General features: G+C 41.0%; 1 protein-coding gene across 5 annotated transcripts in view; it reads right to left on the bottom strand.

Annotated features, from left to right (window-relative positions):
- The window catches only part of CD84 (CD84 molecule), a 42,201-nt gene extending 32,153 nt beyond the window's left edge, over positions 1–10,048 (bottom strand). For 3 of the 5 annotated variants that reach the window (XM_088835947.1, XM_088835946.1, XM_055403264.2), the window contains exon 1: positions 9,626–10,047. In XM_088835947.1, coding sequence (XP_088692073.1) covers positions 9,626–9,707 — 82 coding nt within the window. In that variant the 5' untranslated portion in view covers positions 9,708–10,047. Of the gene's footprint in view, positions 1–9,625 lie in introns of all 5 variants that reach the window. The other 2 variants (XM_055403266.2, XM_055403265.2) reach the window with 2 other exon arrangements.
- Between the last annotated feature and the right edge of the window lie 7,899 nt (positions 10,049–17,947).

Consider the following 17,947-nt stretch of genomic DNA (forward strand, 5'->3'; position numbering starts at 1 on the left):
AGGTAGCTATGGTGAAGGGGTAACTGGAAGCTCAGGATGATACCAGCTTGAACAGAGAACACCATGGACGGGCTATTCACTGGAGCTGGATTTCCCCTCCTGGAAGGGAAGCTGGACATCTTTCTCAGCCTTATATATCTTTTGTGTTTTAGATGATAACTCCTGTTTCCCTGGATGAACCCATGTGAATGGGTGAACTTTACAAATGTACATTTCATGATAAAGTAGCTGCCCAAAACCACTGATTGAAAGAAAGAAATAGAGAATATGAGACTAAGAAATGTGTTTGGAAAAAATAAAGAATCAGAAACTTCATCTGGGTTAGAAATATTGAGGGGGTAGGAGGAGGTTAACTGGCTAGAGGGAAATTCTTCAGACCTGAGTAAGGGAAATTTACTGAGAAGTTGGGTGAAACCCAAAGAGATTACAAAATAACAAGTATTGATGGCAACAGAGAGGGCATTTAGACCTAAACTTGATAGTTCTCCTTAGAGTCTATTAAAAACAAAGACTGTACATTTGGGGTTTCAAGGGACTCCCTAGTCTCCTAGATCCTATCTGTTCTGACCCCTCTCCTCCCACCTGATCTCATACCCTTCTCTCCCCTGTCCACTCCAACCACACTGACTTTCTTGTTCTTCAAACTGGCTAAGAACACCTTAGAACCCTTTTTATTAAATACTTGCTGTCCTCTTTTTTACAACATCCTTCCCAGCACTCCATCACTGTGAAACTCTGTTCCAATGTCATATCTTCAGAGAGAGCTTCACCAAGTTTTAGCAGCCGTCTCTTTCCCATCACTCCCTGTCACCTTGCCTTATTTATTTTTCTCCTCAGCAGTTATGACTACTAAAGCATTGCACGTGCAAATTTATGTATTGTCTTCCCCACCTTGTGCCCCCATGAGAATATAATTGCCATGCAGTCCTTTTCTGTTTGGTCACTAGTATTTCCCTTACAATTAGTGGATGATTATTAAATATTTGTTAAAAGAATAAATACTTTTTTGGTAACTGACCCACTTTCCCTTTTTCTAGCAATAAAAAGCAAGGTAGAAAGCTCAGAGTAAGAGAAACAGTGAGGGCAAGAAATAACTCTACAGTTCTCTGGCCCTTGGTAAGGAAGGTTCAGAGTATAAACTGATTAAAAAGAAAGAGCAGTTGGTTAACAGTAAATCCTTTCCACTTCAGTATTCTCATATTTTTAACAAAAATTTGCATATGTCCACAGGCTAGGGATTCATAGCATGGTGAGTAAAAGGTTAACAAACAAGTTTGAGCCAAGGTTCTATTGTCAATTAGCTAAATGACCATGACTAAGCCAATTACCTGCTAAACCACAGTATTCTATATTAAATGAAATAAAATTTCTCTACTACTTTTGAGGAAGTGTGAAAACTAGATGACATGACACTGCGTATACAGTATATAGAGCAATAGAGAAGAAACTAGAGATCCCAAAGGGAGCGTTGCCACGAGGGGCATGCTCTTTCTGCCCCTGTGTCAGGCACCATGACTTGGTGATGAAAACCCAGACTGCCTGAGCTTGAATCCTGCTCCTGCCAGGCTCTAGCCATGAGACCCTGGGAAAGTTAACCCCTGTGTTCACTTCTCTGTGCCTTGGTTTTATCAGCTTCTAAATAGACTAACAGGAGCACTTCATAGAAGGGTTGCTGCTACTGCTGCTAAGTCACTTCAGTCGTGTCCGACTCTGTGTGACCCCATAGATGGAAGCCCACCAGACTCCCCTGTCCCTGGGATTCTCCAGGCAAGAACACTGGAGTGGGTTGCCATTTCCTTCTCCAATGTGTGAAAGTGAAAAGTGAAAGTGAAGTCGCTCAGTCGTGTCTGACCCTTAGCGACCCCACAGACTGCAGCCTACCAGGCTCCTCCATCCATGGGATTTTCTAGGCAAGAGTACTGGAGTGGCTTGCCATTGCCTTCTCCAATGGGCTTCCCTGGTGGCTCAGAGGTTAAAGCGTCTGCCTCCAATGAGGGAGACCCGGGTTCGATCCCTGGGTCGGGAAGATCCCCTGGAGAAGGAAACGGTAACCCACTCCAGTATTCTTGCCTGGAGAATCCCATGGATGGAGAAGCCTGGTAGGCTACAGTCCACGGGATCGCATAGAGTCGGACACGACTGAGCGACGGAATGGAAGGATTAAATGAGTTAATATTTGTAAACCTATTAGAAAAGTACTTGGCATATACGAGGCACCATAAGTGCTTGTTATGTAAAATAAGAAAACATTGTTACAGAGATTAAAATAATACCCTCAGACAACTCTTATGGAAAAAAGGAGAACTGGAGTATTATGGAGATGTTACAAAAGGCCAGCATGAAGGTTTTCATGGGAATGGAAATAAGGAAGGGCGTATTGTTGCTTAATAGCTACCCAAATCCCCTCGCTTCTTTAGGACCCTTCAAATCAGCATTTCTTGATATTTCTTCAGCCATAGCTAACTTTCCCTTTGTCTCCTCCCATCCACTGCTTCCCTTAGTGCTGCAGGTCTGGAAGAGTCACCAGAGGTAGCAGCACCCAGAAGAGAGATGGTTGTAACTGGTTACTCTGAGTGAAGGGAAAGAAGGACAAAGAGGAAGCAAAGGGTTAGCGGTGAGACGTTTTGTGTAATTTTCCAGAGAATGGAAACTCCTTGCTTATGAGGGTTTTAGAACAAGGAACATACCACCCCCATACAGTTCGGTTCAGTTCAGTCACTCAGTCGTGTCCGACTCTGCAATCCCATGAACCACAGCACGCCAGGCTCCCTGTCCACCACCAACTCTCAGAGTCCACCCAAACCCATATCCATCGAGTTGATGATGCCATCCAACCACCTCATCCTTGTCGTCCCCTTATCCTCCTGCCCTCAATCTTTCCAGGCATCAGGGTCTTTTCAAATGAGTCAGTTCTGTACATCAGGTGGCCAAAGTATTGGAGTTTCAGCTTCAACATCAGTCCTTCCAATATTATACTATATTCTGCTGGATTTTTTTTCCTTTACTTTATATAATCTTTATTGAGATTTGGGTTGACATGAATCCTCTTCTGCAAAATAAATACACATACACACACACACAGATTCTCAAAGATGAGATCCTGTCACTCATCATTTTATCATTACTCACCACTCTATGGACATGAATCTGAGCAAACTCTGGGAGACAGTGAAGGACAGGGAAGCCTGGTGTGTGGCAGTCCTTGGGATCATAGAGTCAGACACAACTTAGTGACTGAACAATAACAACAGCACACTAAGCATATAATAAAAAATTGAGTATAATGAAGGAAACGGTGTAGTGGGAATGTACCTCCACTAACATCAGTCACCCAATTGACTGCTCAGACCTCTTTCTTTTCTAGCTTCCACATAACTGAGTCTATTTACCCCCAAACTTACAGATTCATCCTTCTCTTAAGTTCAAGAGAACAAAAGTCTGATTTGGGAATTATTCGAGTAGCCCAAGTAAGTTAGCATTGAGCTTTGGGCTTCTGTTGTGGGAGTACTCTGGCTGCTCTGGGTCACACTCTGATCTCCAGGCTGCTCTGGCATATTGGGATGATGAGGGGCTCATACCCCCTCTCCTGGAGTCTCACGTTGTTATACGGATGCAGCCTCAAGCATCTCTTGGAGACTAGATTTTAAAGCTAAGGTCCTGATACCTAGTTTTCCCCATACATAATATGTTCTTCCATTTCTGTAATTGGGCTTTTGTTTTTAAGCCCTTCTGGAAGGTCTATGGCAGCAGTCTGCTCAAATCTCTTTCTATAACAAAGGCTTTGTCTTTATCTTGAAAGTGAAAGTCGCTCAGTTGTGTCAGATTCTTTGCAACCCCATGGACTATACAGTCCATGGAATTCTCCAGGCCAGAATACTGGAGTGGGTAGCCTTTCCCTTCTCCAGGGGATCTTCTCAACCCAGGGATCAAACCCAGGTCTCCCACATTGCAGATGGATTCTTTACCAGCTGAGCCACCAGGGAAGCCCAAGAATACTGGAATAGGTGGCCTATCCCTTCTCCAGTGGATCTTCCTGACCCAGGAATCAAACTGGGGTCTCCTGCATTGCAGGTGGATTCTTTACCAACTGAGCTATGAGAGAAGCTGAAGGCCCCTCTCTAATAGGACTTTGGACTAATGGCAAATTGACACTTGCCAAGACTCTTCTCCAGGAGTGAAATCTTGTCTCCAACTCCTAGGATGATGGTTGGGGCCTACTTATCCATAAACAGATATCTAGAGTGTCCCACTCACCTTTCCTGGATTTATTTATTTTTCATTCTTTTTTTCTCCCCTATTTTTTGTGTCAGCTGCTGGAATGCCTCATGACTGTGCTCTGCATTCAGCAGAACATTGAGATCTTGTTGATACTGGATCTTTTTTTGTTTTGAAAAAGCAAACTCAAATCATTCTATAACCATGCTCATTGTGAATGGTACTTGAACCACTTCTTGATATGGTCATTTCTTTGGATATTCTACCTTCCTGGTGTGCCTAAACTTCTGTTATTGGTAAAGGCCTGCCCACCAGCTTCCGACCTCCTCTGTAGGTGGGTACAGAGATAGGCCCAGTCTCTGCTGAATAATTACCAATCATGATAAATCCCAAAGGGTGATAATCATCAGCCTCAGAGAAAATCTACTATTCTATTTCAGCATCAAAGTGGTGAAGGCAGCACTGACTCAGTGGTTAAGTCTATAGACAGGAGTTCAAATCCTACTTCCTCCAGTTTTTGGCTAAATGACCTCTATTTTCTTCTGTAATATTAATAGTACCCATCTCAAAGGGTGTTACAAGGATTAGACAAAATAACACATGCAGACTACTTGGAGTAATGACAGATGTGTAGTGACTGCTCCATAAGTGGTCAATTATTACTATCATTGATGAGAGAGGAGAAGGCAGCAAGGGGAGGGGTTGAAGAAGCAAGGAGGGTATGAAGAAAAGGAAGAATTAAAGGAGTGTGAGAGAGAATAGAAAAGGTTGGCTTGAAGCTCAACATTCAGAAAACAAAGATCATGGCATCTGGTCCCATCACTTCATGGGAAATAGATGGAAAAACAGTGGAAACAGTGTCAGGCTTTATTTTTTGGGGCTCCAAAATCACTGCAGATGCTGATTCAAGCCATGAAATTAAAAGACGCTTACTCCTTGGAAGGAAAGTTATGACCAACCTTGATAATATATTAAAAAGCAGAGATATTACTTTGCCAACAAAGGTCCGTCTAGTCAAGGCTATGGTCTTTCCCGGGGTCATGTATGGATGTGAGAGTTGGACTGTGAAGAAAGCTGAGCGCTGAAGAATTGATGCTTTTGAACTGTGGTGTTGGAGAAGACTCTTGAGAGTCCCTTGTACCGCAAGGAGATCCAACCAGTCCATTCTAAGGGAGATCGATCCTGGGTGTTCACTGGAAGGACTGATGCTAAAGCTGAAACTGCAATACTTTGGCCACCTCATGCTACAAGTTGACTCACTGGAAAAGACTCTGATGCTGGGAAAGGTTGGGGGCGGGAGGAGAAGGGGACGACGGAGAATGAGATGGCTGGATGGTATCACCGACTCTGTGGACATGAGTTTGAGTGAACTCAGGGAGTTGGTGATGGATAGGGAGGCCTGGCGTGCTGTGATTCATGGGGTTGTGGAGAGTCGGACACGACTGAGCGACTGAACTGACTGACTGACTGAGAGAGAATATGTAGAAGGAAGTGAGTATGGAGCAAAAGTGGTGGGCTCTTGTTTTTTATCCCAAATGGTTGGTGGCTAATAAAATACTTGGAAGGACAGTCAGAGTCATAGTATTCACAGGTCATGATGAGTAAGCTGAGATCACAAACATAAGACTGTGAGTCTTGGCTCTTCAAGAAAACTTTTCCAACATGGAATGGTCATGAGGTTGCACACTCAGACTTCTCTTATTTCAGTGCTTTCCAGGGAAAAAGGGGATTTCTAATTCCCTTTTCCCATTGCATCTCAGCTGCTTAAATTGTTCAGAATTCATTCCAGGGAAGTAAGTACAGTCAGTGTCGACATCTAAGCTCAATGCTAAATATCAGGGACCATCTTTGTCAGGAATAGCAGCAAGAGGGATTTGGGGTACATTTTTGCACTCAGGAAGTGTTGGTAGAATAATCTTTAAGAGGCAAACATATCCATTCAACAAAACCAAGTGGTACAAGAAAGTACTGGTTTTACAGCTATAAAAACAAACTCCCACATCTCATTAATGGGCCCTTGACAAAGGGAAAATTTCATCCCTGGTTTTCTCTTCAGGAACTTCAAAAGCCCACACCTGAGTTCAAATTTGTACCATCTTTTCACTGGCTCATGTTCCTTGGATCATCCTAAACAGAGGACTCTTGACCAGGATCTCTGTGTAAGAAAGCCCTGGCCCTTTCCTAATACCATATGAAAAGCAGATGTGAAAAACAACAGCATTAGCTGGTATTTGGCAAGCACCTACTATATTCAGATACTGTGTCAACTGTTGTACCTGGGTTATCATTTTGATTTTCAAAACAATCTTATTGTACTAAGAATTCTCCCATTTTGAAGTCTGAATAGCAGTGTTGGGTTGGCTGAATCCAACCCAGCCCAGGATGGATTGCCCCCAAATATGCCACTATGACATATGATTTTTTCTTTTCTTTTCTTTTTTTGGCTGCATCATTTGTGGGAATCTCAGTTCTCAGACCAGCGATTGAACCTAGGCCATGCAGTGCAAGCCCAGAATCATAACCACTTGGCCACCAGGAAACTCTCCATATTGATTATTTTGAATAAAATTTGATTGAGAAGAAGCCAGTGCAAGAGAAACACTCTGATTCTTCTCTGTCCCCCGGAAAGCAGAAAATAAACCTCACAGCATCTGGAGGTTTAAGGACATCCTTGTCAACAAAGACAGGGAATTTGGGGGGCAAGAAGCTTATACAAACAAACCTTGTTATTTTAACCTGCCACTGCAAGCCCCAAGTCTGTTTACATTCTTCACTCACTGAGAACCAAAAGCCTGAGTTTCTTTGTCCTGTTGATTCTTCAAAAATTCATTGTTTCTTTGTCTAAAAAGTAAAAGCTGTTTGTTTTGGCCACTTCTTAGTTTCCATTTCTATGAGACCCTGTGTGCACAAATTAAAATTTGTTTCTCAGTCTCACAAACTTAGAGAACGAACTTATCGTTGCCAGGAGGGAAGGATGGGGGGACAGGATAGTTAGGGTGTTTGGGATGGACATGTACACACTGCTGTATTTATTTATTTTTTATTTATCTTTTTGTGAAATGAATTGCCAGTCCAGGTTCGATGCATGAGACAGGATGCTCGGGGCTGGTGCACTGGGATGACCCAGAGGGATGGGATGGGGAGGGAGGTGGGAGGGGAGTTCAAGATGGGGAACACATGTACACCCAGGGTGGATTCATGTCAATGTATGGTAAAACCAACTAATATAATATTGTAAAGTAATTAGCCTCCATACTGCTGTATTTAAAATGGATAACCAACGAAGACCTACTGTATGGCCCAGGGATGTTATGTGGCAGCCTGGATGGGAAGGGAGTTTGGGGGAGAATGGATACATGTATTCATATGGCTGGGTCCCTTTGCTGTTCACCTGAAACTATCACAACATTGTTAATTGGCTCTGTGTGTGTGTGCGTGCGTGCACGCACACATGCTCAGTCATGTCTGACTCTTTGCGACCCTATGGACTGCAGCCTGCCAGGCTCCTCTGTCCACAGAATTTTCCAGGCAAGAAAGGGTTGTCATTTCCTACTCCAGGGGATCTTCCCATTCAGGGATCGAAACAGTGTCTCTGGCAATATCTGCATTGTCAGACTGACTCTTTTACCACTGAGCCTCCAGGGAAGCCCCTAATCAGCTATATTCCAATACAAAATAAAAAATTGAAAAAATTATAAAAATTGTTTCTTTTCTCCTGAAGTCTATCCCATGTCAGTTTTTTAAAAATTCATTTTTTTTAAAATTGAAGGATAATTGCTTTACAGAATTTTGTTTTTATGTCAGTTTTATTATTAGTCCAGCCACAGAACTCAAGAGGAGGAAGAGGGAAACATTCCCCTTTCTGACAACAGGTGGATTTTATGTAACTTTCCCAAAGTTCTAAAACTAATGGATGAATGATTCATTGCTAGCTGATTCAATAACTTTGATTTCCAGTTCAGTAGATGAGGTAAGTTTATCTTAGAGTTGCCTTTCATGTAGTTTACAGTAGCCCTTTGAAGAGCATCAGGGACTTGAAAACTGAATGAGTGAATGGTCAGAGAAGTGTGAAGCAGAAAGAACTATAGCCCTGGGATTAACAAATGTCTATTTTCAGCTCTACAAATTTTAGGCTGTGAAATTTTAGGTAAATTGTTTAACTCAAGTCTTAGATTCTACTTTTTTTGCATAATGAAATTAAGAACATCTATCTTGCTTATTTCAATGGTCTTAGTATGTATCACATAAGAGTGTGTATATAAAAATTGTGAACGCTTTGCTAGTTAAGTGGTATCAAATGCCTCCCTGTTCAGTCCTTCTTTGAAAGACTGGGGACATCCTTAGAGTTTCACTTAGGTTCTATCCAATATTTTTCCCCATTTACTTGCATTTTCTACTTGTCTGTCAGGGTGACTAGCACAAGCTCTAAAAATTTGACCTGCCCAGTGGATACGATCTCAAGGAAGCTCACATTGAAGGAGCCATAGTTTTAAGTGGTCAAGGGAATCAGATACCAAAGTGCACCAATTCTACCTTTTCCAGAAATCCTAACCCACTAGATTCTCTGTGTTCTAACTCATGCCAGGAATTTGCTAGTGCATTTCCAAAGTTGATAAGAGACACTATAAGTATTTTTAGAAATGACAGTTTTTACATAAACAAGGCAATTGCTGGGATCCAGTGAGATAATATATGCAACGGCAAAACACTCCCAAAGCTGTGTTAATGTTACATAGTTTCCTTTGTACTAACAACAAGCAATATTCATTTGACCATTATACTTTACTGTTAAGCCTTAAGTAACAAAAACAGGATTTTTAGTTCAATGTCTCCATTTCTTTTTTGAGAACTAATTTATTCATAAAGCAAGGATAATACTCTCTTCTCCATTAATTTTAGAGTTTTTGGAGGACAGAAGCAGAGTAACAGCTCTGAATGTGCTTTGAAAATAAAGGGAACTTAAAGAGATGAAGTTTTTACAATGATAATTATTATCATGTGTCACTTTAATCTGCAGGAGCAATAAAATAATTAAGTCATATCTCTGTTAAAATTTATATAACACATTCTAACGCCCCAAAAAATTGCTTCTAAGTTTTTCAAAGTTTTGGACTATCTATTCCTTTGTTGGTTTTCTGGGCAGGTCTACCATGAGCTAATGCTTCTGAGCAGAAGAGTTTTTCTCAGATGTTTAGAGGCTGAGTACAGATAAAATTTAGATATATAAACTCTAAAGCTGAAAAACAGATAGGTTTGGATCTTAAGTCTCTTCCCAGTCAGGAAGATTCCTTTTGAGGCCCAGGGTGTTTCTATTAAAGCAGGCCAAAAGGACATTTCAATAGCCTCCTTAAGGGCAGTTTCCAAAACTTAATAGAAAATTAGGAGGGTATCAGCAAGGGTCAGAACTCACAGGTTTGTAGGCAAAAGAGCAAGATCCATAGGTGGTGACGAGCCATCTTTTTCACTATAAACTTCTGCACACAGCATGGCATTCTTTCAGTGGCGAATCAGTTTCACTTCAGTCTGCCTTTTTATAACCACAGTGAAGAAAAGGAAGTTGAGTTAACTGACAAAGGACATACTAGTTTTTTTCCTGTTGTATAAAGTGCCTAGCAACAAATATTTAATGAATGCCTACTATGTGCCAGACACTATACTGGCACAGGCAGTATAAAGAGCAACAAAACAATTAGATCTCTCTCCTTTCATGGAGCTCATATTTTTGTTATGGAGATCAACATCAGCAGGCAGTGTAGTGTGATATGTATTTCAAAAGAGAAAATAAGGGGAACTAGGAGGGCAGCGGGGACATCTAATCCAGGCTAGGACAGTGTTGGGGAGGCTTCCTGAAGGAACTGATGACCAAGCTGAGCCAGATCTGAAGAGCAAGTAAGCATTACTAAGAGAAAGGTGATAGGGATCAGGCAATGGGAAGAATGTGTTAACACTGTAGAGCTTAATAAGTGATAGCAACTAATATTGCATAATTATTAGTATGAGCATATGCAATAATAATCATGTATAATTCTATTACACAATTGTATATAACTGTATAATTATTTGTACTATATGATAATTATAATCATATATGTAATAATAATATAACGTATATTATCAGATATATAAGTATTATCTGCTAATATATAGTTATATATATAAAAGTTTAATTATATATGTTCAGTTCAGTCGCTCAGTCGTGTCCGACTCTTTGCGAGCCCATGAATCACAGCACGCCAGGCCTCCCTGTATATCACCAACTCGCGGAGTTCACTCAAACTCATGTCCATCGAGTCAGCGATGCCATCCAGCCATCTCATTCTCTGTCGTCCCCTTCTCCTCCCGCCCCCAATCATTCCCAGCATCAGATTCTTTTCCAGTGAGTCAACTCGTCGCATGAGGTGGCCAAAGTATTGGAGTTTCAGCTTTAGCATCAGTCCTTCCAATGAACACCCAGAATTGATCTCCTTCAGAATGGACTGGTTGGATCTCCTTCAAGTCCAAGGGACTCTCAAGAGTCTTCTCCAGCACCACAGTCCAAAAGCATCAATTCTTCAGCGCTCAGCTTTCTTCACAGTCCAACTCTCACATCCATACATGAAAACTGGAAAAACCATAGCCTTGAGTAGACAGACCTTTGTTGGCAAAGTAATGTCTCTGCTTTTTAATATACTATCAAGGTTGGTCATAACTTTCCATCTAAGGAGTAAGCGTCTTTTAATTTCATGGCTGCAATCAGCAACCGCAGTGATTTTGGAGCCCAAAAAAGTAAAGTCTGATACCCTTTCCACTGTTTTTCCATCTGTTTCCCATGAAGAGATGGGACCAGATGCCATGATCTTTGTTTTCTGAATGTTGAGCTTCAAGCCAACCTTTTCACTCTCCTCTTTCACTTTCATCAAGAGGCTTTGAGTTCCTCTTCACTTTCTGCCATAAGGGTGGTGTCATCTGCATATCTGAGGTTACTAATATTTCTTCCAGAAAACTTGATTCCAGCTTGTGCTTCTTCCAGCCCAGCATTCCTCATGATGTACTCTGCATGTAAGTTAAATAAGCAGGGTGACAATATACAATATACAATCTTGACGTACTCCTTTTCCATTTGGAACCAGTCTGTTGTTTCATGTACAGTTCTGACTGTTGCTTCCTGACCTGCATACAGGTTTCTCAAGAGGCAGGTCAGGTGGTCTGGTACTCCCATCTCTTTCAGAATGTTCCACGGTTTATTGTGATCCACACAGTCAAAGACTTTGGCATAGTCAATGAAGCAGAAATAGATGTTTTTCTGGAAATCTCTCGTTTTCTCCATGATCCAGTGGATGTTGGCAATTTGATCTCTGGTGCCTCTGCCTTTTCTAAAACCTGCTCGAACATCTGGGAGTTCACGGTTCACATATTGCTGAAGCCTGGCTTGGAGAATTTTGAGCATGCCTTTACAGGAATTTGAGATGAGTGCAATTGTTCGGTTGGAGAAGGCAATGACAAGCCACTCCCATACTCTTGCCTAGAAAATCCCATGGATGGAGGAGCCTGGTAGGCTGCAGTCCATGGGGTCGCTAAGGGTCGGACACGACTGAGCGACTTCACTTTCACTTTTCACTTTCCACTTTCACACATTGGAGAAGGAAATGGCAACCCACTCCAGTGTTCTTGCCTGGAGAATCCCAGGGACGGGGGAGCCTGGTGGGCTTTCGTCTATGGGGTCACACAGAGTCGGACACGACTGAAGTGACTTAGCAGCAGCAGCAGCAGCAATTGTGAGGTAGTTTGAGCATTCTTTGGCATTGCCTTTCTTTGGGATTGGAATGAAGACTGACCTTTTCCAGTCCTGTGGCCACTGCTGAGTTTTCCAAATTTGCTGACATAATGAGTGCAGCACTTTCACAGCATCATCTTTCAAGATTTGAAATAGCTCAATTGGAATTCGATCACCTCCACTAGCTTTGTTCGTAGTGATGCTTTCTAAGGCCCACTTGACTTCACATTCCAAGATGTCTGGCTCTAGGTCAGTGATCACATTATCGTGATTATCTTGGTCGTGAAGATCTTTTTTGTACAGTTCTTCTGTGTATTCTTGCCACCTCTTCTTAATATCTTCTGCTTCTGTTAGGTCCATACCATTTCTGTCCTTTATCGAGCCCATCTTTGCATGAAATATTCCCTTGGAATCTCTAATTTTCTTGAAGAGATCTCTTGTTTTTCCTATTCTGTTGTTTTCCTCTATTCCTTTGCATTGATCACTGAGGAAGGCTTTCTTATCTCTCCTTGCTATTCTTTGGAACTCTGCGTTCAGATGCTTATATCTTTCCTTTTCTCCTTTGTTTTTCACTTCTCTTCTTTTCACAGCTATTTGTAAGGCCTCCTCAGACAGCCATTTCGCTCTTTTGCATTTCTTTTCCATGGGGATGGTCTTTGTCCCTGTCTCCTATACAATGTCACGAACCTCTGTCCAGAGTTCATCAGGCACTCTATCTATCAGATCTAGTCCCTTAAATCTATTTCTTGCTTCCACTGTATAATCATAAGGGATTTGATTGAGGTCATATCTGAATGGTCTAGTGGTTTTCCCTACTTTCTTCAATTTAAGTCTGAACTTCGCAATAAGGAGTTCATGATCTGAGCCACAGTCAGCTCCCGGTCTTGTTTTTGCTAACTGTATAAAGCTTCTCCATCTTTGGCTGCAAAGAATATAATCAATCTGATTTCGGTGTTGACCATCTGGTGATGTCCATGTGTAGAGTCTTCTCTTGTGCTGTTGGAAGAGGGTGTTTGCTATGACCAGTGCGTTCTCTTGGCAAAACTCTATTAGCCTTTGCCTTGCTTCATTCCGTGCTCCAAGGCCAAATTTGTCTGTTACTCCAGGTGTTTCTTGACTTCCTACTTTTGCATTCCAGTCCCCTATAATGAAAAGGACATCTTTTTTTGGTGTTAGTTCTAAAAGGTCTTGTAGGTCTTCATAGAACCGTTCAACTTCGGCTTCTTCAGCATTACTGGTTGGGGCATAGGCTTGGATTATTGTAATATTGAATGGTTTGCCTTGGAAATGAACAGAAATCATTCTGTCGATTTTTAAGATTGTATCCAAGTACTACTTTTCAGACTCTTTTGTTGACCATGATGGCTACTCCATTTCTTCTAAGGGATTCCTGCCCACAGTAGTAGATATAATGGTCATCTGAGTTAAATTCACCCATTCCAGTCCATTTTAATTCACTGATTCCTAGAATGTCGACGTTCACTCTTGCCATGTCCTGTTTGACCACTTCCAATTTGCCTTGATTCATGGACCTAACATTCCAGGTTCCTATGCAATATTGCTCTTTACAGCATCGGACCTTGCTTCTTTCACCAGTCACATCCACCAGTGGGTATTGGTTTTGCTTTGGCTCAATCCCTTTATTCCTTCTGGAGTTCTTTCTCCACTGATCTCCAGTAGCATACCGGGCACCTACCGACCTGGGGAATTCCTCATTCAGTATCCTATCATTTTGCCCTTTGATACTGTTCATGGGGTTCTCAAGGCAAGTATACTGAAGTGGTTTGCCATTCCCTTCTCCAGCGGACTGCATTCTATCAGACCTCTTCACCATGACCCCTCTGTCTTGGGTGGCCCCACACGGCATGGCTTGGTTTCATTGAGTTAGATAGGGCTGTGGTCCATATAATCAGATCGACTAGTTTTCTGTGATTTCAGTGTGTCTGCCCTCTGATGCCCCCTCGCAATACCTACCGTCTTATTTGCGTTTCTTTTACGTTAGTCATGGGATATCTCTTCACAGCTGCTCCAGCAAAGCGCAGCCACTGCACCTTACCTTCGACGAGGGGTATCTCCTCAAGGCCACCCCTCCTGATGGATTAAGTATATATGCAAATATATATAATATATAGATATTATCAGATATCAGATATTATCTAATAATGTATATTATCAGATATAATATGGTTATATATAATTATAAAATTGTTATAAATTGTAGTTTATTGTATTACTATATATTATATACATATATATAGTGTATATAATATATAATATAGTTTGTATAGTTATGATTGAACTAGCCATGACTCAGGACTGTTCTCTTATGAAGCCTCCCCAGTCCCTGTTAGAAATATAGCAAGGTTCTTGTCCGGGTGGGAGGTGATGGAGAGTGGTAATGGGAGTAAATTTAGGACCAGATACCAAGCAGCTTGAACTTGGACTCAGCTATTTTGGGGAGAGCTGGGTGATGGTGGTGGTTCAGTTGCCCAGTTGTGTCCAACTCTTTGTGGCCCCATGGACTGAGCCCATCAGGTTCCTCTGCCCATGGAATTTTCCAGGCAAGAATATTGGAGTGGGTTGTCATTTCCTACTCCAGGGGATCTTTCCGACTCAGAAATTGAACCTGCTTCTCTTTTGTGTCTCCTGCATTGGAAGACAGATTTTTTACCATTGGCACCACCTGGGAAGCCCAGTGGAGTGCTGGGAAAACTGAGAAAATAGAACCTGAGACCTGGAGAAGTAAGATTGTATGTAGCCTTTCCCACTAAAAGGGCTCCTCAACCAGCTAGTTCATTTCTAGGGATTCTGAGCCTTTGGAGTCATTCACTGAGCAATCCTTCTCATCATTTCCCATATACACTTATTCAGTGTTGAACAGCTGAGTGCCTTTTTGAGATACAGTGAATTGGGAAGCTGGGACCAAAGAATGATTAAAATAAAATTTTCCAAATTATGTCCTGTCACAAAATTAAACCATGTTACTTTCACAGTTTTAACAAGCATATCTCCCTGAAATATGTAATTAGTACCTTTGCACAACCACACATCTATCTTGAGTTAGTTGGACAGAGAAGAGAAAAAGACTATGAAGTTGCCAAGAGCTGCCGAAAACCTAGCTTTGTATCCTCTTTATTCCCCGAAGGAATGTTCCTTCTTCTCTTGCGTTTAAAACTCTTGCTTGGTCTCCTGTGTATGTCTTTAGAACTTCTGTATTGGTATCTTGCATGTGCATGCTAAGAAGCTTCAGTCATGTTTGACTCTTTGTGACCTTATGGACTATAGCCCGACAGGCACCTTTGTCCATGGGATTCTCCAGGCAAGAATACTGGAATGAATTGTCATGCCCTCTCCCAAGGGATCTTCCCAACCCAGGGATCCAACTTGCATCTTCTGCAGCTCCTGCTTTGCAGGCAGATACTTTACTGCCACCAGGGAAGCCCTTGTTGGTGTTTTACTCAAGGACTTATCTTCTCTGCTTGGACCAGTGGTTTTTCTCTGTATTTCAGCCTTAAGCTGTCAAACAAGCAGTGCATTTTTTTTTTGTTGTTAAGAAGGTACTAGCTTTTGTTGAGGATCTTTTCATGTGTTTATTAGTTATCTGTATGTCTTCTTTGCAGAAAAGTCTGTTTAGGCCTTTTCCCCACTTTTGATTGGGTTGTTTGTTTTTCTGGTATTGACTTGTATGAGCTGGTGCTTATATATTTTGAAAATTAACCCTTTGTCAGTTGTTTCATTTGCCATTATTTTCTCCCATTCTGAGGGTTGTCTTTTCACATTGTTTATAGTTTCCTTTGTTGTGCAAAAACTTTTAAGTTTAATTAGGTCCCACTTGTTTATTTTTAGTTCCTTCACTCTAGAAGGTGGGTCGTAGAGGATCTTGCTGTGATTTATGTCATCGAGTGTTCTCCCTATACTTTCCTCTAAGAATTTTATAGTTTCTGGCCTTACATTTAGATATATAATCCATTTTGAGTTTATCTTTGTATGTGGTGTTAGGAAATGTTCTAATTTCACTCTTTTACATGAAGCTGTCCAGTTTTTCCAACACCACTTATTGAAGTGACTGTCTTTGTCCTGTTGTATATTCTTGCCCCCTTTGTCAAAAATAAGGTACCCATAGGTTATAGGTTTATCTCTGGACTGTCTATCTTGTTCCATTGGTCTATATTTCTGTTTTTGTGCCCGTACCATACTTTTTTGATGACTGTAGCTTTGTAGTATAGTCTAAAGTCAGGAAGGTTGATTCCTCCAGCTCCATTCTTCTTTCTCAAGACTGTTTTGGATGTTATGGGTCTTTTGTGTTTCCATATGAATTGTGAAATTTTTTATTCTAGTTCTGTGGAAAATGTCATTGGTAATTTGATAGGGATTGCATCGAATCTGTAGATTGCATTTGATAGTATAGTCATTTTCACAATATTGAGTCTTCCAACCAAGGAATATGGAATATCTCTCCATCTGTTTATGTTGTCTTCAATTTCTTTCATCTGTGTCTTAGAGAAATGCTAATCAAAACTATAATGAGATACACCTCACACCAGTCAGAATGGCCCTCATCAAAAAAAAAAAAAAAATCTACAAACAATAAAAGCTGGAGAGGGTGTGGAGAAAAAGAAACCTTCTTGCACTGTTGGTAGGAATGCAAATTGATACAGCCAATATGGAAGACAGTATGGAGATTCTTTTAAAACCTAGAAACAAACCACCATATGACCTAACAATCTCACTACTAGGCATAAACCCTGAGGAAACCAAAACTGAAAAAGACACTTATACACCAGTATTCATTGCAGCACCATTTACAAGAGCTAGGACATGGAAGCAACCTAGATCTCCATCAACAGATGAATGTATAAATAAGCTGTGGTGCATAGATACAATGGAATAATACTCAGCCATATAAAAGACACAGTTCAGTCAGTTCTAATGAGATGGATGAACCTAGAGCCTATATACAGAGTGAAGTAAGTCAAAAAGAGAAAAACAAATATTGTATACTAATGCATATATGTGTGTGTGTGTGTGTGTGTTATAGTGTAGTGATAGTCACTCAGTCATGTCTGACTCTTTGTGACTCCAGGGACTAGAGACTGGCAGACTCCTCTATCCATGGAATTCTCCAGGCAAGAATACTGGAGTGGGCTGCCATTTCTTTCATATATATATATATGAAATCTAGAATATATATATATATATATATATGAAATCTAGAAAGATGATACTGATGAAATTATTTGCAGGACAGCAATGGATGCACAGACATAGAGAACAGACTATGGCTACGGAGGTGATGGTGAGGAGGAAGGAGAGGTTGGGAGATATGGAGAGAATAACATGGAAACATACATTACCATATATAAAATAGATAGCTAATGGGAATTTGCTACATGACTCAGGGAACTCAAACCAGGGCTCTGTAACAACTTAGAGGGGTGGGGTGGGAGGGAGGTGGGTGGGAGTTTCAAGAAGGAAGGGACATATTATGCCTGTGGCTGATTCATGTTGATGTTTGGCAGAAACCAACACAATACTGTAAAGCAATTACCCTCAATTAAAAATAAATAAATTGAAAAAAGAAGATACTAGTTTTTGTTGATTTTTAAAACACCTCCAGCAGGAACAATAAGTACATTTCAGACTAATCTGGATGTGGTGGTTTTGGGCAATTAAACAGCCTAGAATGGGGGAAATGTTGAATGGTTGGCAGTCATCATGATTGGTTTCATCTGATAGTTAATGGGATTCCAAGAGTGAAGAAACAGTAAGAGACATGCCTTTTCTGATTTCAGTTCACAGTGTACTTTTTCTCCTTTCAGGCTTCTTAAATTCTACAAGAAATATTCATCTCAAGAGCATATTTTTATCTTCTTGTTAAAATACAGACAAAGAATTTTAGAAATGGTATTTATTAGTAACTAAAGAAATGCAAAAAAGCACAATGGCTGTCTGAGGAGGCCTTACAAATAGTTGTGAAAA

The sequence above is a fragment of the Moschus berezovskii genome, chromosome 4 (assembly GCF_049115385.1).
Source record: "Moschus berezovskii isolate FMDL1 chromosome 4, NW_MosBer_1.0, whole genome shotgun sequence".
NCBI lineage: Eukaryota > Metazoa > Chordata > Mammalia > Artiodactyla > Moschidae > Moschus > Moschus berezovskii.